Genomic DNA, 26,735 nt, shown 5'->3' on the forward strand with positions numbered 1-26,735 from the left:
TTATCTCTTACAAACTGAATCTTAAATTTAAATCTAACAATGAAAATACTATTACAAATTCAATCTTTCCACTGGCTTTCTCAACCTCACTGGATATCTACTCATTTCTGATTCTGAGGAGTTATCATTAGACACTTCACCCGACAGCTGAGGCTGTGACTTTCTGTTTTGTGGAATCCTGGAAGGTAATTCCCTGCCAGGGGATTGAATGGGGATTGGGATGTGATCAGTTGGCGATGCATTATCCAGATTAATTATATCTCTCTGAACTCCCACTTCTAAGCTCACTTTCGGTGGTGTCAACAATAAATCACGTGTGAATGTCGTTTCTTTAGCTGAGTAATGCGCACTAACAATTTGATCCACATGCCGTTTCCAAATTACATCATTATTTAGTTTCACCAAATATGTTACTGGACCTAATTTGTCAACAATGTTTGCCTCAATCCATTTCCTTTGTCCCCTGTAGTCTCTAACAATCACAGGTTGCCCTACAATAAAATCCCTAGTCTTACCTCCCCGATAATTTTCCACTTGTTTGTCTTGTTTATCATAAACAACCCTTTGCAAATTTGGTTTAATTAAATCCAAACGTGACCTCAATGGTCTATTGAACATTAACATAGCAGGACTCTCATTTGTAGTAGCATGAATCGCATTTCGATATGCTAATAAAAATCTACACAAAGCCAATTCCACATTTTCATTTTCTAGAAGAGCACATTTTATTCGTTTTTTTGTTACTTTTACACTATTTTCGGCCTGTCCATTAGTCGCCGGTCTAAAAGGAGGTGAAAAGGTATGTCTAATACCATTAGCCTTGAGAAAATCATTAAATTCATTGGATGTAAAAGGTGGGCCATTATCTGAAATAAGGTACTGAGGGAGACCAAAACGAGCAAAATAGGTCTCAATTTAGAAATGGTTTCTTTAGCAGCTGTAGAATTCACTTTCTCTACTTCTAACCACTTAGAATGTGCATCAATGATTATAAGATAAATTTGTGAATTGATTGGACCCAAGAAATCAAGATGAATTCTTTCCCACGGTTTCTTGGGAAATTCCCACACATGTAAAACACTCTTAGAAGGGAGTTGCCTTTGTTCTAAGCAAGCTCCACAACTATTAGCCAAACATTCTATATCAGCATCTATACCTGGCCACCAAAAATACGACCTTGCCATTGCTTTCATTTTTATGATGCCTAAATGTCCACAATGCAATTCTGACAGCAAAGCTTTGCGTAAACAGGAAGGAATAATAACCCTATGTCCCCACATCAGAATACCCTGCTCTATAACTAATTCATGTTGTTTTTGGAAAAATGGTCTCATATCTTCCATGTTTGAATTAAGCTTACCCTCTGGCCAACCATACATAACATAACTGTAAACTTTTTTTAATAGTGTATCTTTACTTGTTTCTAATTTCACACAGTTAAAATCAATAGGAATGTCATTTTTTGTGATAAACTGTAAATATGTACCCACATAGTCCACATTATCATTTTCAAAAACAAAATCTTTTACATTCAATGGAAGTCTTGATAAGCAATCTGCATTGGCATGGCTCTAGATGTAATATACTTGATATTGAAATCATAATTTGTCAAAAACAAGGCATATCTTTGCAGCCTACTAGCTGCATATACTGGCAATCCTTTCTTCGACCCAAATATAGATAATAACGGTTTATGGTCTGTTAGTAATGTAAACTTATTACCATACAAATACTGATTAAACCTTTTTATACCATAAACAATAGCCAATGCTTCTCTATCAATCACAGAATATCCTTTCTCAGCTTTTGACAAAGTTCTAGAAGCATAGCAAATTGGTTTTTCTGATCCATCTTTTTGAATCTGACTCAGTACGCAACCTAAGCCATAAGCTGATGAGTCGGTAGCTAATTGAAGTGGCAACTTAGCATCATAATGTGCTAGTATAGGCGCTGCAATTAATTTACTTTTAATCAATTCAAAGGCTTGTTAACATGACACTGACCAGTTGAAAACACTATCTTTACGTAACAGTTGATGCAGAGGGGCTGCAATTGTTGCTAATTTAGGCACATATTTACAATAATAGTTTACTAATCCCAGAAATGCTTGGAGTTGACTCACATTAGTTGGAGTAGGGGCATTTGTTATAGCCGCAATCTTACTTGGTGCTGTTCTCAATCCCTCCTTACTAATAATAAATCCCAAATACTCCACCGTTTTTTTGAAAAACTCACGCTTATTCTTACTTACTGCTAAACCATTAGCATCCAATCTCTTACATACTTCTGTTAACCTATCATAATGCTCTGTCAAGTTTTTACCACTAACTAAGATGTCATCAAGAAAACAAACTACTCCCGGAATTCCAGCCAGAATTTTTTCCATAATTTGTTGAAAAATACCAGGTGCTGAGGCAATACCAAATGGCAGTCTATTATATCTGAAAAGGCCCCAAGGAGTGCTTATAGTACAAATATGTTGGATCCTTCATCAAGTCTTACTTGCTGGTATGCTTGTGACAAATCTATTTTTGAATATTTTTCACCTTTTTGTAATCTATTAAACAAGTCCTCAATTTTAGGAATTGGATGATGATTCACAACTAAGCATTTATTAACAGTAGAAAATCGGCACATATTCTCAATTCACCATTTCTTTTTATTACAGGTACAATAGGAGTACCCCATTCACTGTTGCTTACTGCTTCCAAAATGCCTTCCTGCTCTAGCCTCTCTATTTCTGCTTTTACTTTGTCTTGCAATGCATAAGGGATGGTCCTAGGTTTCAAAAACTTAGGATAAACATTATCCTTTAACTCTAAACGTGCTGACTCACCCTTATAGCAACCTAACTTGTCTGTGAAAACACCTGGATATTTATTATACAACTCATTTATCAACTCTGTCTCATGAACTAAACCTACTTCCGAGTTATTAATGGGTTGTTTACTAATTACAGAATGCAAATTTTTAGCTTCTGGGATTTGAACTACCAATTTGAGGTCTCTCATCCAGTCTCTACCAATCAATGGATTTGCACCATTGTTAATTACATACAATGTCAATTGGTGTTCCCTGTTCTTATGTTTGACTGTAACCGTCACTTTGCCCTTAGGTATGATTGGATTATTAGTATATGAACTTAAAACTAAATTTGTTGGCTGCAATTCCAGATGAGAAAAGGTTTCCTCATAACATCTTACATTAATTACTGATACACAAGCCCCACTGTCAACCTCAAATAAGAGAGGTTTGTTTTCAACTATCAATTCTAGTGTGATTGGCTTGATTCTTGTTACACTATTAATTTTGTCATGCTCATACTCTGACTTCAATGTATATAGATTGGTTAAATAATGATTTTCATTACAATTTTCATCATCATCTCGATATTTAAAACCATCATTACCCCCAACATCTGCACAATCCACATAGTTTTGTGCTTTATTATTAATGAATAAGAAGACTTACCCTTTGCTTTACAGACTTTAACTAAATGTCCACTTTTCCCACAATTGTTACATTTGTACGATTTGAATCTGCAATTTCCAGCGCGGTGGCCGTACTTGCCGCAACAGAAACAGGCACCGTGCTGTCCATGAACTGTTGATTGGCCACACCCTTGACTCTCCACCGGCCTGTTACCTCCTCCACCATGACGCTGAAGCTGCGCGATCTTTTCCTCCCTTTGGAGGCCTACTGGAACTGATGATAATGAAGCCGCCTCCTTGTCTGTTAACTCCATACTCAAGGCAATTTTTACCGCTTCATCATACGTTAACTCATGTTCGCCTAACAGCCTCTTTTTGATTGCATCACTCCGCAGACCACTCACCAAACGATCCCGCAAATAATCTGGCCAATTTGCTTGAAATTCACAATTGATTGAAAGTTCTTTTAGTTTGACAATATAATCAGCAATTGATTCGTGTTCTTGCTGATTTCGCAAACTGAACTTGTACCTTTCAGCAATAAAGGAAGGCTTTGGATTTAAATGAGTTCCAACTAAGCTTACAAGTTCTTCGAATTTCTTTGTAGTAGGCTTATCCGGAGCACACAAATGTTTCAGTAGATTATATGTTTTGAGTCCCATTATAGACAATAACGTTGAAACCTTTTTATCTTTTTTGATGTCGTTTGCATCCATAAAAATTTCAAGTCTCTCGATGTACGACTCCCATGTTTCCTCACTGGCATCAAACGCTCCAATATGTCCTATAAACGCCGCCATAACACGCCTAATGAAACTTCCAATTTCTCGTCGCCAATGTAAAATATGATAACCATAAATAAAACACAACCACTTACTTTAAATAACTCACTTTATTATTTCTACGATTCATCATGCCAACATAACCTTTATGACCACACAGAGCGCGAAAACAACCATGTCTGCCAACCTCATAGCTACATACATTACAGAATTAGATTCAGTATATTAACAACATAATGTTTTGACAACCTAAGAAAGATTGAATTGTCAATATTATGTCATGTAGCAATTTATTTCCTTACTTCAACCTACAATCGTTCAACCCACCAACATTGTTTGTCAAGTTTTATTTTTGATTTTATTATATAAGTCATTGAAATAAAATGTTACTGCTGCAATTTGTGATAACTATCTTCAATGATGGAATGACGCCATTGTTGTCATGTTGTGGAAAATCTACATCTACCATGTCTTCGTGTCGTCTGCAAATCAGATAGCTTTTTGAATGCTGAGGCATACGTGGATCGCGTACACACGTCCGTACAGATTCGCGCGAACAATCGTATGTACATATGCCTCAACATTCACTGTACGTCCTTGTGGACGCGATCCACGTATGCCTCGGCATTCAAAAAGCTATCTGATTTGCAGACGACACGATTTTCCACAATATGACAACAATGGCGTCATTCCATCATTGAAGATAGTTATCACAAATTGCAGCAGTATCATTTTATTTCAATGAATATTCTATATAATAAAATCAAAAATTAAACTTGACAAACGATGTTGGTGGGTTGAACGATTGTAGGTTGAAGTAAGGAAATAAATTGCTACATGACATAATGTTGACAATTCAAACTTTCTTAGTTGATATACTGAATCTAATTCAACTAGTTATCTAAACAAAAAATGATATAGATGAAATTAAATAGAGAATGCATTTATTCAAATGCTAATTAATATATAATTATTATTTAACCAGAGGTCTTCGGGGTGATTTGCAGCATTTATTTGGATTTTCGTTAAATAATAATTAAAAATGATATCATCATGAGGGAAGCAATATAACTCCACAAGAACGATTGGCTCTAACTTTGAGATTCTTGGCATTAGGCGATTCATTTGTTGGTTTCCAATATCTATTCTGAATCTCAAAAAAAAATTTCTACAATAATTCCAGAAGTTTTGATGACCTAATCAAAGCACTTAACACTGTCTTACAAAATTGACAGTCTTCTTTAATGAAATTAGCCATAAATTGAATCAAATACTAAATTGCTGCCCATTTTTAACTAACTTTGCTCATACACATGACAAAACAAGATTCTCCAAAAGATTAGCTTCAAGGGAATACTAGTTCAAAGTTTGAATAAATCTCTCTATAGATAGCCTAGCTATCTAAAACGTATAATATCATATTGAAGATTACAATTTTAATTAACAACTCTGATTGATAACATGAAACAAACACAAGATGATTTGATAGCCACAGTAAAATAATATTTGAGCTATACTTTCTTTTAGGAACCCTGTAGAGAAGCTTTTTTCACTTAAATTATGCAGTTCTAAATATGTTAATCATGATACGAATTATATACTCCATGCATGTTTCTATTTAAATATTTGACAATTCACATATCCTACAAAATTACAAAAATCCTACAATTTACAATTAGTTATTGGATCACAATTTGATTTGTCATTCATTAACCTAATTCATTGGAATTAGGTTATGACGCCTTCAATGTTACGTTTTGCCTCACCCGTATGGCAAAATCGCGTCCACACGTACATTCAATGCTCGCCCGAGGCGCCTTTGAGCACGCCAAAATACCGACAGGGTTCCGGTTCGCCCACATGCCTCAGCGAACAGTGTCCACACGTGCGAATGCAAGCCCATACACGTATGCTCACCCGAGGCAAACGTACGTGTGTACACCGTTTGAATGTTGGCAAATGTACATACGATTGTTCGCGCGAATCTGTACGGACGTGTGTACAAGGCTTAAACTTTAATGTTTTCAAGTTTAAACAAAATGCATTTTGTTTAAAGCCTTGTACACACGTCCGTACAGATTCGCGCGAACAATCGTATGTACATATGCCTCAACATTCACTGTACGTCCTTGTGGACGCGATCCACGTATGCCTCGGCATTCAAAAAGCTATCTGATTTGCAGACGACACGAAGACATGTTAAGATGTAGATTTTCCACAACATGACAACCATGGCGTCATCCATCATTGAAGATAGTTATCACAAATTGCAGCAGTATCATTTTATTTCAATGAATTATATAATAAAATCAAAAATAAAACTTGACAAATGATGTTGGTGGTTTGAACGATTGTAGGTTGAAGTAAGGAAATAAATTGCTACATGACATAAGATTGACAATTCAAACTTTATTAGGTTGTCAAAACATTATCTTGTTGATATACTGAATCTAATTCAACTAGTTATCTAAACAATAATGATATCATCATGAGGGAAGCAGTAACTCCACAAGAACAATTGGCTCTAACTTTGAGATTCTTGGCATTAGGTGATTCATTTGTTGGTTTCCAATATCTATTCTCAATTTCAAAAAAGAAAATTTCTACAATAATTCCAGAAGTTTTGATGACCTAATCAAAGCACTTAACACTGTCTCACAAAATTGACAGTCTTCTTTAAGGAAATTAGCCATAAATTGAATCAAATACTAATTGCTGCCCAATTTAAACTAACTCTGCTCATACACATGACAAAACAAGATTCTCCAAAAGATTAGCTTCAAGATTTACCTTTAGGGAATACTAGTTCAAAGTTTGAATAAATCTCTCTATAGATAGCCTAGCTATTTAAAACGTATAATATCATATTGAAGATTACAATTTTAATTAACAACTCTGATAACATGAAACAAACACAAGATGATTTGATAGCCACAGTAAAATAATATTTGAGTTATACTTTTTTGTAGGAACCCTGTAGAGAAGCTTTTTTCACTTAAATTATGCAGTTCTAAATTTGTTAATCATGATACAAATTATATACTCCATGCATGTTTCTATTTAAATATTTGACAATCCACATATCCTACAAAATTACAAAAATCCCACATTTTACAATTAGTTATTGGATCACAATTTGATCATTAACCTAATTCATTGGAATTAGGTTATGACGCTTTCAATGTTTACGTTTTGCCTCACCCGTATGGCAAAATCGCGTCCACACGTACATTCAATGCTCGCCCGAGGCGCCTTTGAGCACGCCAAAATACCGACAGGGTTCTGGTTCGCCCACATGCCTCAGCGAACAGTGTCCACACGTGCGAATGCAAGCCCATACACGTATGCTCACCCGAGGCAAACGTACGTGTGTACACCGTTTAATTCGCACGAATCTGTACGGACGTGTGTACAAGACTGGCTCATACACGAGGTAGTGGGTAGTAGCATAGAGAAACAATAGCCTAAGTAGATATCCCATGGTATAGGGCGTTTATGTCGCAACTTTTACTGTTATCTCAAGCTGATAGTCCACGTAGTTCTTTCCTGTGAAGCTTTATGACGCTGGTAGTCTCTCATATTGTGCCGTTCATACACTCTTACCCGGTCAAAACAGTAAAAATCGACAATAGTCGTCAGTAATCGGCTTGAGATAACAGTAAAAGTTGCGACATAAACGCCCTATACCATGGGATATCTACTTACGCTATTTTTTCTCTATGGTAGTAGGTAGTTTACGGAGGTAGTGGCTCATAGCGATTTTACTCATGCCGGTGTCACACTCTTGCCAAGTGCATACAAATGCCGACAAGTGTGAGAAAGTTTATGAATACCAAAGGATGAATAGGCCTACTATGCTCACGCTCGCCTTTGTTTCGTTTTTTGTTGAGAGGAGGCAAGTCAAAGTTAGTTTGTCTACAAACGTTGGAGGCGAGTGGCCAGCCGAGCATCCAAAAATATTATCCCATCCATATTCTCTTCAACCATTGCTTTGTGGCAAACGTGTGTCATAATGCCTAGGTCACACTCTCGCCAAGTCGCTCTCAAAATCAAGAAAGCCCAGCACCTTTTCGAGATCTGTGGTGGAAAGCCTTCACACCTCGCACGTTCTGTCTCAACAAAATCCTATTATAATATATGGTGAGCAATTTCTGTATTTATATTTATCTGGTTATTTTTATATCAGGTTATTTATGGTTTCAACGGTTCTTGAAAACGACACTAACTTACGATTTTCACGAAATTTGGAACATAGCAGGTTTATGATTTGAAGATTAGATTGCACTAGGTCTCATCATTGAGAAAACTCGCTGAACGACATTAAAAGGAAAATTCATCCTTGGCTGAAACAGCTGTGGATAGTAAAAAAGTGAGTACGGTATGTGAAAAATCAAAATATCGCACCCTCTAAATTCATAAGTTGACATATAGCCAGCTTTGAAATATGAACATGATCATTTTAGAGAATTATGTTCTATTTATCGATACGGTACCGTAAATAGAAATAACGAGCAAAACTCGGTGCCCCGATATTTTGAAGTAAAGTGAGCAGCCATAATGCCATAATAGCCATCGACATAAAAAACATTGAATCCACATGATTGATTGCTTCACAGGTACGCACTCGGCGAGAGTGAAGCGCCGGTATTGAAAAAGGAACTTCCATTTTGGATTCATGTTTGGTCACCTCCCGAGGACCCGAGGTTCTTCCTGAGTTGTGTTCTTCCTGTCCTGCTGAATCATCCCTCCTCTTCACAGTCACATTGTTTCTTGGTTTGTGAAAATAAATATCATGGAATCTATTGTAAGTATTATTATTTATTCATATTGGCCCAAGTTAATTTTTATCATACAGGCATTTTTTTATGCATGAAATCACCAGAATAGTTTGGCCTAGCCTTCATTACTTTCTTGTGCCTTTCATTTCGAATTGCATCAAATAATTTAAGTATCAAAACTACCAATGTTTTCATTATTGACTGTATAATCAAAGCGCCCAGATAGAATGTGTCAGGAGCTCGAAATTGAACTCTTATCCTTATTTCATGTTAAGGTGTAATTTTATTAGGGTACTAACGACAGGACAAGTCTGTTGAACATGTCTATTCCGACAAGTTTTGTCATTAGCAAAGAAGCTTTTACAAAAATAATTCTACCTCAAGTAGACCAGCAAACGGGAATAAACAACAAGCATCAAACACACAAAAACCTAACCTCAAAAAGTTTTATTCTATGCCTTTTGCCATTGCCACTCGCCACTGACAAAATATTTGTACAGACATGTCTGACAGATGTGTAGTATCATAGCTTCATACAAGACACTTTTTCGTTCATGCGTGTCAGGTGATAGGTGATTAAATGCCTGAGTTAAAATAAAAATCCACTGTTTTTACAGTTTTGTCATTAAATTCAAAGAGGTCTGTCGAGTGCATGCTGGTGCAAGACAGCATTTTATTAGGTGGTCATCTGACTGGATATCGCCACAGTCGCAGTATGGGTCCTCAATCTGCCCCCAAGTTGTGCGATTTTCTTTCGTGCAAGCACATTCTGCTCTGAGGCGGTTCAGGGTTCTCCATTTGCCATATGACAGCTCTGCTCCTGTTGGAAGTTGCTCCCTCAACACCAAGTCAGTGGCCTCTGTACTCTCATGCCATAATCTAATTCTTTCCTGTGGAGCCGAGGAGCTGTGTCTCTGTCAGAAAGCTGCGTCGGGACTTCAGCCGGTGATTTGCAGGGGTGTGGCCAAACATTGGGTGTCTGTTGTCATTAACCTGACGAGTTCACTCAGTCCTACCAGCTATCTCTCTTCGGATTGATGGAGGGGCTATCCCACTGAGTTACCTAAGTCACTGAGAACCTGTCACAATTTGGCAGCTTTCATTGAGGGCCACATCTACCTTCTTAGCATGTGCTGATTGGCTCCACACAGGACAGGCATATTCCACAGTGGAAAAACACAGGGCTAAGGCTGTTGTACGCTGAGTATGAGCATCAGCACCCCAGGCAGAGCCAGTCAGTTTGCGTAGAAGTGCATCTCTGGAAACCTTCTTTTTTGTTTTTTCACAGTGACCTTTCAATGTCAAGCTTCTGTCCAATTGCACATCAAGGTAAGTTGGGTTCGCTACATGTGTCAATTGCTGGCCAGACCAAAAGATTTTAAGCTCCCTATTGGCTTCTTTATTTTTGAGGTGGAGAGCACTGACTACAGTCTTTGTAGTGTTCACCTTCAGGAGGTTTGCTTTGTAGTAGGCATCTAACTCTGGGATAAAACGGTTCAGCTTGTCCTCAACTTCTTCAAATGTGTTTCCTCTGGCTGCTACTGCCAGGTCATCAGCATAAATGAAATGCTTCGTGCTGTCTCCAATTGGTTGGTCATTCACAAAAACATTGAATAGGGCAGGAGCTAAGACACTTCCTTGTGGTAGACCATTCTTTCGCTTGTACCACTTGCTACAGTTGTTTCTTATGTGTACTTGGAAGCGTCTATCTGTTAGCATCAAGCGGATTACCTTTATCAAGCCGTGATCATATCGGTCATATCAGTTTTTGAAGGAGTTGTCTATGGTTGATTGTATTGTATGCTGCTGACAAATCAACCAGAATCATGCCACTGACCTTCCTCTCCTGGAACCCATCCTCAATGTACTTAGTCAGGTTCAATACTTGACCTGTACATGATTTTCCTGGGTGGAACCCAGCTTGTTGAGGAATTATTTTGCTTTCTAGAAGAAAGGATATTCTGTTGAGAATAACTCTCTCAAAAAGTTTATACACATTGGACAGAAGTGAGATTGGGCGGTAAGATTTTGGCACTCAGGGTCTTTTCCAGGTTTGCAAACTGCAATGATCTTTGATTTTTTCCAAATTGCAGGAATGCGCTCGTGAACAATTATGTTGTTAAATAAGTCTGTGATCCACTTTTTTTGCTATGGTACCAAGGTGGAGGAGATGTTCGTTGAAAACTTCATCCGTGCCTGGTGACTTACGAGTCATCAGTGATCTTATTGTGATCTCAATTTCGTCTATCCTTATTGGATCCTGAAAGGTGTTGGTTTCTCTATTTGGAGAAACAAGACACTAAAAATAGGCTATTGCATTTTTGTCATTTCAAAAAATGTGTTTTCATAAATGAGTATTAATAATATAGACCTCACTATAGCAACTTGGGCCTGCCACTAACGGATGACACGACTAGTCTTTGAGCATGTCTCAACAAATATATCTGTTCACTGTTCAGACAAGTTGTGTAGGTATAGGCTAGGTATCAACAATAATTATTAGAAGAAAATTCAAATTAAATACTGTCGATCAGGCTAATTTTAAATTGTGGAAAGGTGCTTCTTAGTTAGACTATTAAGTTATTAGTCCAGACCAATCTTGTACTCTGTCTACAGATAGAAATGAATAAACATAATGATGGAATCAAAGACCATGTCAACATTATCATCTCCGAAAATGAATAAGATGTTTCAACCATAACTCAGGTGTATATCATAAAAAGTAATTTGCGTTATTTATGAGATTTTGTTGTCATTCTAAAATTGTGTATCAGCCTTATTTGTCATGTTTATGATCAGGTCGGGAACTTTTTAATCTCCCCTTGCATATGAAATCGGTGTGTAAATGTGCATTATTTAATTTTAGGCAACATATTATGCATCCAATACACCCAAGTATCAGTTGTAATTGATAAACGTATTATAGCCGTTTATATTTAATGGTATTAATACCTTACTTTGATAATAATTATCACATCATGATACCATGGTAACTTACCCATTGTGTTTTGACTGATTCCAATACTATCAACAACTTTGGTTGAAGCAGTTTCTTCTGTTTTTAAAGGTGAAGTCCGAGCCAAGCAAATCGGAAGAATGGCTAGAAGACATGGCATCTGTTACTGTTAAGAAGAAATCGACATAGAATATGGCATGCCCTGGCTTGGCAAGCAGGAGTTTCCGGATGAGGAACAGGTAACTATTTACATTAAAAAGAGTTTGAATTCAATTGATTTCCACAAGGCAAGGTTATTTTGAGCAATATTTGTATTTTCTCAAACAAACATTTTGTAATAAATAGAGACCATTGAAGAGCTAGAATAATGGCTTTTATTGACTAAAATAAACTGAGATAAAATAACAAACTTTCTGATGATTTAGAATAATTCAAACAACTGATTCATGACATATGATTATCATATCATTCTTCCCTCCCAGTAGTGGAACCTACCGGAGCCAATCTACGAATGTTGACAGAAACTTCTCTTCCATCAGAAAGTCTTACTTGAGCGACATGAGGGTTCAAATGAATAATTTCTACCTTTTCAACTTCAGGATCATGCTTACTGCGTCTTACAAAGGTCTTCATCCATGCGTTGATCAGCCAGGATGGCAAGTTTGTCATAGACGTGGGATTACGAGGATGAATGAACATTCGCTCGTGAGGTGTGCAATTGATGGTCGTGCAGAGAAGCGAGCGAATGCTGCTTAGTGATTCTAAGAGTACCTTTTCCCAGTGAGAAGTATCCATGTTCCTGGACCGTAGGGCTAAACGGATTGTCTTCCAAATTATTCCATTGTAGCGTTCCACCTGTCCATTACCTTGAGGGTTGTAAGGTGTTGTGGAACTGGTAGCTACACCCTTGGACATTGAGTAATCTTTGACATCTTTTGATAGAAAACTGGTCCCTCTATCAGTGTGTATGTATGAAGGATAGCCGTATGTGGTGAATAAGTTTTGAATTACTGTTTCTGATGACATGTCTCGACAGGGATAGGCAAAGGGAAATCTCGAATATTCATCCACAATAGTGAGGATGTACTTGTTTCTAGTTGATGATGGCAGGGGTCCTTTGAAGTCAATGTTGATCCTTTCAAAAGGCCGAGTTGCTTTTATCAATTTTCCTTTGAAACAGTTGAATCTTGGCTTCAGCTCTGAGCAGATCTTGCATTCCATGCAGACTTCTCTGATGAGTATGGAAGGTTATGAGCTTTAGTCCAGTGAAAAAATCTTGTGATGCTGGGGTGGCAGAGGTCTTGATGATATTTTATCAAGTCTTGTTTTGATGTGATACATCCCATTATCACACATGCTCGAGAAAGAGCGTCAGCAGTTATGTTCTCTTTTCCAGGTCGGTAAATGATCTCATAGGTGTATTGAGATAGCTCAAGGCGCCACCTCATGATTTTTTCGTTCTTCACTTGCCTCTTGCCGCGCTACTGAACATGAATGAAACAGATTTTTGATCAGTAATAGTTGAAAGAAACGACCAGATAAGTAATGACGCCACTTCCTAATAGATTCTACAATGGCATATGCCTCTTTTTCAACTGATGAGTGTCGTTTTTCACTTTCGTTTAGCATTCGTGAAAAGTATGCAACAGGACGTTCATTGTAAGATAGTGTTGCTGCTATGCAGAAATCTGAGGCATCAGTCTCTACAGTGAGAATGCCTCCTTCATCAAAAACATGTATTACAGCTGCAGCTACCTCTTTTTAAGATCTTCAAAAGCTGCAAGGGCCTTTCCTTGAAGAGGGAAGAGCGTACAGTGTGCCAAGGCATGAATTTTACTTGAAAAATTTTGTATCCATCGAGAGTAATGTGCGAAGAGGCCCACAGTTCTCTGAAGAGTTTTGAGATTAGGAGGTGGGGGCATATTAAGTTGAGGCTCAAGGCGTTCGGGATCTGGTCGTAATGATTTGTTTCCAACTAAAAATCCTAGGAAACGTATCTCCTTTTGACAGAATTTACTCTTCTCCTTGTTTATAGTAAGTGAGTTATTTGAAGCTGCTGCAAGAAACCGTCCAAGATTAGTGTCATGTTCTTCTTTTGAATTTCCACAAATTATGACGTCATCTAAATAAGCATAGGTATCAAATAATTTCTCTTTTTGTATGAGTGAATCAATTACTCTTTGAAAAGCTGAAACACCATTAGTGACACCAAAAGGAATACGACAACTGATAAAGTTTCCCACATGCTTCAAATCCTGTGTATTGCCTTTCTTCAAGTAAGATTGCTACTTGGTGATATGCAGATTTCAGATCTACAGTACTATACCAGGAATACTGAGCTACTTTGCGAACTAAATATTCCATATTTGGAATGGGATAGGCGTCCAATTCAGTGAATTTGTTTATAGTTCTAGAATAATCTATAACCATCATTTTTTTTCGGTTATCGGGTTTAACAACAAATGCTTGGGCACACCAAGGTGTGTGGCTTTCTTCTATGATGCCATCTTCCAGTAATTGTTGAATTTCATTGGAAATAAAATCTTCATCATCTTTTGATAATTTGCAAGATTTGGTTGTAATTGGTTGACAATTGGGTTTTAGATGTTGAAAAAGGGAGCAAGGAGGAATTTTTGCTTGAGTTATTCCGCAAATAGTAAGAGGTGGCTTATTACCTCCAAATGGTATTTCTATACTGGAGAAATTGTTCATAATTCGTGCCAAGAATAATATTTTTACAGAGGTCTTGCATAAGCATTAAGGTTGTGTTTGTATAACTTTCTCCCTGAACTGTTAAATTCACGTTAACTTTGCCTCGGATTTGTGGTGTGAAGCGTTTTGAGCCTAAAGTTACTTTTCCTATCTCTGGTATAACTTCTAAATTCAGTTTTTTTGCATAGGTATCGTCAATAAAGTTGCCAGTTGCTCCAGTATCGATCAGTGCTTGACTTTCAGTTCCGTTTATGGTAATAGGAATAATAACCTTTGAAAGACATTTTTCGGCTTGCACTGAAGATGTTAGTAATATCGAATTACTAAACTCTCTTTTTTTCTCTAATACGGAAGATTTTGAGTTACATACCCGAGCAAAGTGTCCCTTCTTACCACACTTCTTGCAGAATTCGTTTTTAGCTGGGCAAAATAGTCGAGAATGTTTTTTGTTGCCACAAAAAAGCATGCTTGTCCACTAATATAACAGCTGATAATGAGGAGTCTGAAGTGTCTTTTTGATTAGGAATTAGATTTGATGCATTTTCTGTATCTTTGCAAGCATTAAGCTCAAATGGAGTATTAGATTTATTGTAGCATTGTGATTGATCTTTTGCAGACTCAAAAGCTCTTGCACGATTAAGAGTTTCATGCAAAGACATATCTGGGCTTTCTAAAATTCGTTGGCGGATTCGGATGAATATAAACCTGCAATCCATGCTTCTTTTATGTGCTCTTCTCGATTCTCTGTAGCAGAGATCGCTGTAAAATTACATTCTAGGCTGAGTTCTTTCAGTTTTAGGAAAAAATTATCGATGGACTCACCTTGTTTTTGTTTTCTTATAGAGAGAAGGTACCTTGTAAAGATTTCGCTTTTCTTCTTGATAAATATGCCTTCAAGGATGGAGATACTTTCCTCGAATGTAGTACAATCTATTAATTTTCATCTATCATCAATCTATTAATCTGTAATTTTCAGCTGACAGCAAGGTAACTAAGATATCCAATTTCGTTTCTTCAGTGTAATAGTTTCCTTTCAAGTAGGCATCCAGCATTCTTTTCCAGTGTCTCCATTCCATTGGTGCACTAGGAGAATCTGGATCCACACTTAGACATTTTGGTTTGAGAATTTTCCCAATTGACTCCGAGTTGAAAGATGTATCAACGGGTTCATTTCGAGATAATTCGGTAGGCTTATTCTGATTCCGTGATGGAGATTCAACATTATTTCGATCCCGGGTTTTTCTCTTTGGCATTTTGATTACCGGTACTTATTTTAGTCAATAAAATTGTAATAAATAGAGACCATTGAAGAGCTATAATAATGGCTTTTATTGACTAAAATAAACTGAGATAAAATAACAAACTTTCTGATGATTTAGAATAATTCAAACAACTGATTCATGACATATGATTATCATATCACATTTTATGATTATTAACAATCGATCTTATAACTACAGTATTTTGTATGTGTATGATAACACTGCTATCAGTTTACATATACAAACTCACGTTTTCACATACAGGAACATTTTCAAACATTCCTTTAAAAATCTGTATTATGTAAGTATTTTTCCAGTGTTTTCAAGCTATAAGCTAAATTAATAAGTCATCATAAGCTGCATATGAATAAATTTCATTCAAAGCAATGAAAAATTATATTGGAATAACTTAATCAACAAATAATTACAATTATGTTTCAGAGATATATTTACCATATATGATATGATCTTTTACATATTCATTATTCTTTTTCGGGCTACTGATCATTGAAACAAAATAAAATATATCAAAAGTAGGCTACCCTTTATTTTTTCAGCAACATCACAAGTTTTAAGAATAAATAACATTGAATCAATGCTAGTTTTATGAATGATGACTATGTGAACATAAACTAGCATTAATTCAGATGAATCTGTGACTCAGAAAGACGATTTAGAACCAAGGGCTTATTTCAGTCCTGGGGGACTCTGTAAGTCCAGAACTTATAGATCCTGAGCTTGAAAACCGGCCCTTAGAGTACTTATGATCATTTTTTATTTTGTTTTAATCTCTTACTTATTTGTCTCTCAAGTTAATGAATGAAAATAACATTAACTGTTCAAGGTGTTATTATTTCAATCTTAGCTTCGAAAACTTGATGAAATTAATTTTTAATTTACTGAAGGGAGCAAGAAGTGAATTGAATTGTGCAGTGACTGATTATTTTCGGTTGTGAAAATTAAATGTTAGGTATTAACGTTTGCAGAAACAGTGGTTTGGGTTATGGGTGATGTGGAATTAGGTATGGACATAGCCTATCTGTATCAATCATCCTTGCTTGGATTTGGCACAGTATCTCATTAGAGTGTAGAACTGAGTATCAAGTTTTATTTTAGTTTTATCAGCTTTCAATGGAAACATTTTGCAATAGCTCTGAAATATCAGTTTCGCATGTAAGAAGTCATTCAACATCACTGGATACATTTATAATTTTTAAAAGATCAAAAAGTCCTTTATTAAAATCTATTTGAATATTTGAAATACCCATCTCACTATGGCTCATTTGATAAATTATACAGTTCCTTATCACATATTATTTTAATCTCCCAGCCCCAAATCAATTGAAATATGATAGATGTTTTCTTGAGCAGACTGTGACATGGTCATCAGTGAACAATTCAACAGTTCATTATTTCGGATTTGTATCATATTTGCAGTTTTAGATTTGTTATATACAAATTTGTTTCACAAATCCTACCTATAAAACTCTTGTCTGTCAGGTTTCAGATTCAGTTAGATACCACTAATAAGTGAAAGCACAAGTACTAGTAGTTCTTTGAACAGTAGACCTCACGCAGGTTTCTCATCCATAAGTATCTGATGTCACCTGTTCTAGTTGATTCAGTTGAATCACAATTCACAGTTGAATCATAATTTACTCTTAAAAACTGTTAATAAACTCAGTTCACGTTTGAATCTGTATCCCATACGATGATTTATCCAGTTTCATGATAATCTTTCCATCTGATAAAAATATTCCTCAACCAATTTTTTTCAATGAAGATTAATAGTAGTTCTGTGAACAGTAGACCTCTTACAGTATTCTCATCCACAAGTACCTGATTGAATGTATAGACCTTATGGAAATACGGCAATAGAATGGCTTCTCTACACATCTGTGTAATCACTTGTCAGCTGATTTATGATGAATAATTCTATACCTAGTCTGATTTTTACTCTAATATCGGCGTATGAAGGAGGCTCCTTTTTCCTTTTATACTAGTAGTTCTGTGAACAGTAGACCTCACTCAGTATTCTCATTCACAAGTACCTGATTGAAACTATAGACCTTATGGAAATACAGCAATAGACTGGCTTCTCCACACATCTGTGTAATCACTTGTCAGCTGATTTATGATGAATAATTCCATAGTCTGATTTTTACTCTAATATTGGCATATAAAGGAGGCTCCTTTTCCCTTTTATACTAGTAGTTCTGTGAACAGTAGACCTCACGCAGTATTCTCATCCACAAGTACCTGATTGGAACTATTGACCTTATGGAAATACAGCAATAGAATGGCTTCTCTACACATCTGTGTAATCACTTGTCAGCTGATTTATGATGAATAATTCTATACCTAGTCTGATTTTTACTCTAATATTGGCATATGAAGGAGGCTCCTTTTTCCTTTCATACTGGTAGTTCTGTGAACAGTAGACCTCACGCAGTATTCTCATCCACAAGTACCTGTTTGGAACTATAGACCTTATGGAAATACAGCAATAGACTGGCTTCTCCACACATCTGTGTAATCACTTGTCAGCTGATTTATGATGAATAACAATATTCTATAGTCTGATTTTTACTCTAATATTGACGTATGAAGGAAGCTCCTTTTTACTTTCCTTGTCCTATTACCATAGGTAAGGAAAGTATTGCTTTCCGAAAAAATTAAGGTACCCCAATTTATAAATTTCTATACGTTTCAAGGTCCCCTGAGTCCAAAAAACTGGTTTTTGGGTATTGGTCTGTGTGTGTGTGTGTGTGTGTGTGTGTGTGTGTATGAGTGTATGTGCGTCTGTGTACACGATATCTCATCTCCCAATTAACGGAATGACTTGAAATTTGGAACTTGAGGTCCTTTCACTATAAGGATCCGACACGAACAATTTCGATCAAATGCAATTCAAGATGGCGGCTAAAATGGCGAAAATGTTGTCAAAAACAGAGTTTTTCGTGATTTTCTCGGAAACAGCTCCAACGATTTTGATTAAATTCATACCTAAAATAGTCATCGATAAGCTCTATCAACTGCCACAAGTCCCATATCTGTAAAAATTTCAGGAGCTCCGCCCCATCAATGCAGATAGATTCCCAATTATCAGGCTTCAGATACAATTGAAACAAAAAAAAACAAGTGGAGTAGATTGAGCATGAAAATCTCTACAATTAATGTTCAGTAACATTTTCACCTAAAATTGAAAATAAGCTTTAAATTCGAGAAAATGTGATTATTCAATTGCAAATTATTGTTAATTCTATTAAAGCATTCACTATGAAAAGATAGCAGACCTCATGTGTGTCTCCAGCGTTATTGCCCTGTCACCAGCTGGCTCAAATATTTGAATAGTAGACTTGAGATGCGCGGGAACACTAGCGTCAGTGATCAATTTTCATAACGGCAAGGAAAGTTGTGTGAGTGCGCCACACCCGATTTTTTCTTTTATATTATCCTTGAAATGCAAATTTTCAAAAACCTTGTATATACGTCGACGCGCAATTAAAAAAGGAACATACCTGTCAAATTTCATGAAAATCTATCACCGCGTTTCGCCGTAAATGCGCAACATATAAACATTTGAACATTCAAACATTTAAACATTAAGAGAAATTCCAAACCGTCGACTTGAATCTTAGACCACACTTCGTTTGGTCAATTATATAGTGATATCAGAGTATGGAGGGATTGCTTTTCTTTTGATATTTGAAATTTAAATTCTATTATCCTTAAAATGCAACATTTCAAAAAACCTTGTGTATACATCGACGTGCAATTGAATATTCCTGCCATATCTCATCGAATTCTATCAACGCATCTGGCCGTAATTGCGTTACATACAGACAGACAAAAGCAAATCGAGTTGAAACATAGACCTTACTACGTTCGGTCAATTATACTTAATGTTTCATCCACACATTGGCCCAGTCGCTGGTCTTGCCATCCGCACTGCAATGTGACCATTGTATTGAATAAATGGAACACAATATAAGCCCCAACAAATAAAAAATTAACAGAATAAAAGCTAGGCCCAAAGCAACTCAGTCACACTGAAAAAGAGCAGAGTAGACGACAAAACAGGAGACAACAGGAGCTTTGTTGACAACAGTGTGGATGGGTGGTTTGCCAGCACTCGCCTTCTCTAGCCTTCATTGACCTTTGCAGGGCTGGCCTTCACTCCACAAAAATTCGAGCAGTTATCCTTCCCACATTGAGTCCTAGAGCACATTATCATTAAATGATGTTAGAACTATATTGTGAATTCTATTTCTAGTGATTTGTCATGTGTGAATTGAATCAGTTGTTCATTGAAGTAATTTGATATTGATATTTTGACTTTTTACTTTTAGGAGTCGTCATCATCAGCTGTTCGTGGTAGTGACTCCTCTGCTGAAGAGGAGGAAGAAGGTAGCAATGGAAAAGTGGGAGAAGAAGATGTCAAACAAGAGAAGGTGTTATGCAAAACTACTCTCAAAGAACCTCATTTGTGTACATTCTGTTCCAAAAGGTTTTCTCATTCTTGTCGTTTAACTGTTCATATGCGTACTCACACAAAAGAGAAGCTTTTCCAGTGTACAGTATGTACTAAAAGGTTCTCCAATTCTGGTTATTTGACTGTTCATATGCGTACTCACACAAAAGAGAAACCTTTCCAGTGTACAGTGTGTACTAAAAGGTTCTCCTTGTCTGGTAATTTAACCACCCATATGCGTATTCACACTAAAGAGAAGCCTTTCCAGTGTACAGTGTGTTCAAAAAGGTTCCCCGCTTCTAATGATTTAACACGGCATATGCGTACTCACACAAAAGAGAAGCCTTTCCAGTGCACAGTGTGTACTAAAAGGTTCCTCGCTTCTAGTGATTTAACACGGCATATGCGTACTCACACAAAAGAGAAGCCTTTCCAGTGCACAGTGTGTACTAAAAGGTTCTCCACTTCTGGTGAATTGACTGTTCATATGCGTACTCACACAAAAGAGAAGCCTTTCCAGTGTTCACTCTGTACAAAAAGGTTCCCCGCTTCTAGTGATTTAACACGGCATATGCGTACTCACACAAAAGAGAAGCCTTTCCAGTGCACAGTGTGTACTAAAAGGTTCTCCACTTCTGGTGAATTGACTGTTCATATGCGTACTCACACAAAAGAGAAGCCTTTCCAGTGTACAGTGTGTACTAAAATGTTCTCTAAGTCTACAAATTTGACTGTTCATATGCGTACTCACACAAAAGAGAAGCCTTTCCAGTGTACAATGTGTTCAAAAAGGTTCTCCACTTCTAGTAAATTGACTGTTCATATGCGTACTCACACCAAAGAGAAGCCTTTCCAGTGTTCAGTCTGTACAAAAAGGTTCCCCGCTTCTGGTGATTTAACACGGCATATGCGTACTCACACAAAAGAGAAGCCTTTCCAGTGCACAGTGTGTACTAAAAGGTTCTCCACTTCTGGTGAATTGACTGTTCATATGCGTACTCACACAAAAGAGAAGCCTTTCCAGTGTACAGTATGTACTAAAAGGTTCCCCACTTCTGGTGATTTAACACGGCATATGCGTACTCACACAAAAGAGAAGCCTTTTCAGTGTACAGTCTGTACAAAAAGGTTCTCCAATTCTGGTTATTTGACTGTTCATATGCGTACTCACACCAAGAGAAGCCTTTCCAGTGCACAGTGTGTACTAAAAGGTAGTCCGCTTCAGGTGAATTGACTCTTCATAAGCGTACTCACACAAAAGAAAAACCTTTCCAGTGTACAGTGTGTACTAAAACGTTCTCCTTGTCTGGTAATTTAACCATTCATATGCGTATTCACACCAAAGAGAAGCCTTTTCAGTGTACAGTCTGTACAAAAAGGTTCTCCATTTCTGGTAATTTGTCTGTTCATATGCATACTCACACAAAAGAGAAGCCTTTCCAGTGTACAGTGTGTGCAAAAATGTTCTCAAGTCAGCAAGTTTGACTTGGCATATGCATACCCACACAGTTTAAATAAATCAATTTCTTCTCTACTGGTGTGTGTTACCTGTGTTATATTATGTTCCTAAAAATATTCAAATTTATTTATCCTTAATGAAAATTACAAAGTTTAAAACTTAGTATAAAATACATTACTTGAACTAATACATTTCAAGCCTTTTTTTTTCAATTATCAATGTTACTTCATAATACTAGTTATCTCATTTATACTAGTTACTAATACTAACTCGTAGATCATAATTTATACATTATATAGTTTAATAATAGTGTATCATGGTGATTGGAAAGTAAAGAATGTCTCAGTTGAGTTTCATTGTCAAATTCATTGACCTAATAGATCAAATTTTGTTAGCTTCTTGAGTTCAGCTTGTTCTTGCATCTATTCTTCCCTCGGCCTGCTTATGCATCTTTTACTTTTTAGCTTAAGTAATCCAGTTCCCAATCCAAGACTATTTTGATAATGACATATTTAATAGTGAAGTCCCCAGGCCACGGTACAAACGGGCAAGTTTGGTGATGGGGCACTGCACTGGGTTATCTTCCTCAACTCATCTGCCTCTATATGTTTTTGAAAAATATAATATCAGAAACATTTTATACAATATACTTCAAACTCCGGCACATTATTCCTTTATTTTCATACAGATTGTAATATTTATCATTATATTCATCAGATTTTTATGCTCTCTTATATGCTTAGTAAGTTTTCATCTATGTGTTATGAATATTATGTAATATTTCCCTACAATATATTTGAATACTATGTATTGAGATAAACTCACAATCATTTTATTAGTAATGTTGTATGAATTGATTGTTACTAAACAACTTTTTACAAACTGGGTACTGAGTGATTGAGTAAGGGGATTTTAATGATGTTGCCAACCCTATTAAAGAAAGTGTAGTTTTGGCCTATGCCAGAAAAGCACTAAGGACTGTTGATTGATAAATGTTCCTATAATTGGCAGGCTTTAATAAGATGAAACTGAGCTTTTTGGTTTTAAATATTAGACTACCCTAAACAAAATGAGCAATAAATATTTTCTAAAAGCCAAGTTATTACTAATTAAAATAAGTAGCTAAAAATAAAGCAACTTTTGGTATTATATCAAACTATTTTACATCCTATTATATTAACCTTCCGGTAGTCGCGCCCTACTCAATCACACGAGCAGTCACGTGTACTTTTTACAACAGCGCGACTACCGGAAGGTTAAGCGAGCAATTTCTGTATATGGATAGCTGGTTATGTATGTCCAACGGATCTCGAAAACGGCTCTAACGATTTTCACGAAATTGGAACATACGGTACAGTAGGTTATGATATAAAAATTCGATTTCACTAGGTCTCATCCCTGGGAAAACTTGTTGAAGGACATGAAAGGATAATAATTATTCATCCTTGGAAAAACAGATGATAATTTTGTCGTCTGTCGATAACAGAAGATGTGAATGCCTGTGTGGAAGAGAGACACAATTATGTTCAGCTGTTCAACTATTTGCAATCAATCAGCTTATTCACGAGAAATATTAATCTAGAAATTTTAATCGATTTGATCTGATTTGTTGACATGACATATCATTCTAAATAAGAGTATATCATAGTTGATATACTGACATAGAGTATTTTCAAAGTTGATCATTATTTTACAGTTCTAAGTGATGAGTGTTATTTTGTTATTCAATTTGGTTTGTAAACAATCTAAATTAGAACTTTTCTTGTTTTAAAAATTAATGTTTGGACTAAAAATTGGACCTGAATTCAAGTGAATGGAACATAACCTACTTTTTGGAATATGTATAGTGTATACATAAAAATTCTGGGTGGGTATAAACTGTTCTACTGGAGAGCTGGTCGACAGTCAAAAATGTTAACAAAAATAAACTTGAGTGGAATGATAGGATCGATAGGATAGGAAAAATCAGTTTTCGTTGATCGTTGCTCATGCTTGAGAATATTAGCAATTTTTGTAAATTCGATTGATCGATCCAGCGCATGTGCATTACTTCAAAGTATTAGCAATTATTTTAAGCTTAGGTTTCTCTGAACCCAACGCAGCGATATTGCGGGTTCCGTCAACCGTGATACGCGAAAATCACGCGTGCGTGATAAAAAAAGCGGGTGTTTTCTCTGACAGCAACCTCGCAGCGCGCGATTTTCAGTCATAGGCAACATAGATGTCCAACACGTTGCTGTAGCTAATGATCTATTAATGAATTTTTTAAATGAAAACCCATTGAACTTTTTATTGACTGGGGATAAGAAGGGTTTCTATAAGGAGTGCCTCAGGGATCCATACTTGGGCCTACTTTGTTTAATATCTTTATCAATGACTTGCCCTACAATGTGGATGGTAAATTGATATTATATGCTGATGACACAACAATCTTGGTTAAAGGTAACAATAATCAGGAAGTCATGGAGAAAGCTAAGATTGCTGTACAACAGATTAACAGGTGGTTCAAAGATAATTCATTAAAGTTGAATATGAGTAAAACAAATATTGTGAAGTTTTCTGCAAGAGGGAATGATAATGATCCACTGGTAATGGGATGGGACTATCCTGCTTCTGGAAAAACAAAATTTTTAGGGGTGGAACTGCAGGGGAACTTGAAGTGGGATAGCCACGTGGAAAAGCTCCAAAAAAGACTGTATCATGCTCTCTTCGCTCTGAGAACTGTAAAGGCAAATTCAAATATTACGACAGCTCTAAGGGTCTATCATGGATATTTCCTATCATTGATTAGATTTAGTATTTTATTTTGGGGGTCAGGAAGCAACTATTTGAACACATGCTTCAAAATGCAGAAAAAACACTCTGGGTTCTTGAGGGAGTGAGTCCTTCTTCTTCCTGTAAACCTATACTCAGCTTCTTTCTGTTCCAGCTATCTATTTCTTGGAAGTGGTTTCTTTTGTGTTCAAAAATTCAGAAATTTTCAATGTCGACCGAATTAACCATGCATACAAAACTCGAGGTAGAAATGCATGTTTGTTCCAGCTCCCAATTCATAGACTCTCTCTGCTTGAAAAAGGACCGTATTATTCAATATTGAAGTTTTATAATTGTATTCCAGAGGATATTAGGTTGTGTGGTGGTTATAAAGTGTTTTTATCTAAGATAACCAGGACATTGGTAGAGGCATGTCCCTATACAATAGAGGAGTGCTGCAACGCATTCTCAGGATCCCGATCCTGAACTTGACATGTTGCATGCAACTTGAGCCTTGCTTAAAAATGTGTGGCTTTACGCAACTAAATTGTAATAATAATATAATTGTGATTACCAGGCATCTGTTGGATAAAGATACCAAGTTTAGGGAATATTTTAGGCTTTCAATACATTATGTTTTATGAGGTACTGTTCTGTGAATAGTAGACCTTGCGCAGTTATAAACCACAGCCTCCTCTAATACTGTCCATCAGAGTAAATTCTGTCCTGGGCTGTTGTGTCAGTGGCGTATCCAGGGGGGATATGAGGATGTATCCCCCCCCCCAGCGAAATGAGACCTACATTTATTTCGTGGCCTATTCAGCAACTACTTAGCTTTCTTTATATTGTATGAGTCGAACAAATATCTAGGAGATGAGAGAATAGCACAATGATAATTATGAAATTATAAGCTAGACAGTGATTGGTCTAGTGTATATATGGACTGAGATAGCATGAAAATAAAAAGATAGCACTTTAAAGTGAGTCAATTTTGTTACTTTTCACCATCTATTATTTTGAAGAAATTCAATGTAGCTTATATTTTTTCAGAGTTGATCATAGTTTATTGAGTTTCAAGCATGTGGTTGAGAAGACAAGTATGGCCACCCATAGTAGTTCATATCCTTAAACAATGCACCAGCAGCTTCTTCTACCCTTAAAATTTCCCGGTCATGATAAACGGGGTAGCCTAATTTCCACCGTTAACAGGGGAGATACATCCCTGAATATTTGGGAAAATTGTTTTATTCCTCTCCCCTAGAAAAAATTCAAGTTCAAGAACTGAAGTACAAATTATGAAAAATTGAACAAAACAGTTAATGAAAAGTATCTAATTATGATTTTGGTATTATTTATCTTTACTTTCTGTTTTATTATTTTATACTTTTGTTTATAAAATTATGTATTTTCTTTTATTCGTTTTGAATATGTATTTGTTGTATGGCAAATAAATGATTTGATTTGAATCAAGTTGAAACCTATTAGCATTATTATTTTTTGGAACAATTGAATTACTAGTAAAATTCTTGAGTGCACGACGCAGAGGGAATTACAGAGATTGCGCGCGTGAAGTCAGAGAAAACACTTCCCTAGCAATAGCTGCAGCAGACTTTTGCGTGATTACGTCAAGAGAAACCTAGGCTTTAAAATGTAGTGGCTAGTCGCGCGTGTAAATTCTATTGGTCGATCCAGCACACGCGCATTACTTCAAAGTATTAGCAATTTTGAAATGTAATGGCTAGTCGCGCGTGTAAATTCTATTGGTCGATTCAGCGCATGCGCATTACTTCAAAGTGGAATTGTGGAACCGTCGCTTACGTAACCACAGTATACATACAGTACGAAAACTTGGCTAGTACCCTGACGCTAAAATCCGCCATCTTGTTAGGAAGCGCCGCATTGTAATAGTATTGATGGTAGGTTCGGATCACTTCAATGATCCGGATCAATTGTTCTCGTTCACTGCTACGAGCCAATCAGAAGACCAGGATTGAAACTTCCCAAGGTCACGTGACGTGTTTAGTATTGGGGTCATGTAAAAAGCATTGGTTAGATAGGCGATTTATTACAAGTTTCCATTCTGTACTTATTCTGTGACGTAACTACTCATTGAGTTGAGTAGGCCAT

At 36.5% G+C, this 26,735-nt stretch overlaps 2 protein-coding genes across 7 annotated transcripts in view; both read left to right on the top strand.

Annotated features, from left to right (window-relative positions):
* LOC120348723 (gastrula zinc finger protein XlCGF57.1-like) overlaps positions 1-21,664 on the top strand; it is a 112,823-nt gene extending 91,159 nt beyond the window's left edge. For 4 of the 6 annotated variants that reach the window (XM_039434829.1, XM_039434827.1, XM_039434828.1 and 1 more), the window contains one exon: positions 20,274-21,664. In XM_039434829.1, the coding sequence (XP_039290763.1) occupies positions 20,274-21,629 (1,356 nt within the window). In that variant the 3' untranslated portion in view covers positions 21,630-21,664. Of the gene's footprint in view, positions 1-8,888; positions 9,018-12,058; positions 12,187-20,273 lie in introns of those variants that run through there. The other 2 variants (XM_039434831.1, XM_039434830.1) reach the window with 2 other exon arrangements.
* On the top strand, positions 21,635-22,903 carry LOC120352857 (early growth response protein 1-like; the record flags this gene model as incomplete). Its single annotated transcript, XM_039435154.1, has 1 exon — positions 21,635-22,903. A coding segment is annotated over one exon (246 nt), but the record flags the coding sequence as incomplete, so codon positions are not given.
* Positions 22,904-26,735: the final 3,832 nt, after the last annotated feature.

Source organism: Nilaparvata lugens, chromosome 8, assembly GCF_014356525.2.
Source record: "Nilaparvata lugens isolate BPH chromosome 8, ASM1435652v1, whole genome shotgun sequence".
Taxonomy (NCBI): Eukaryota; Metazoa; Arthropoda; class Insecta; order Hemiptera; family Delphacidae; genus Nilaparvata; species Nilaparvata lugens.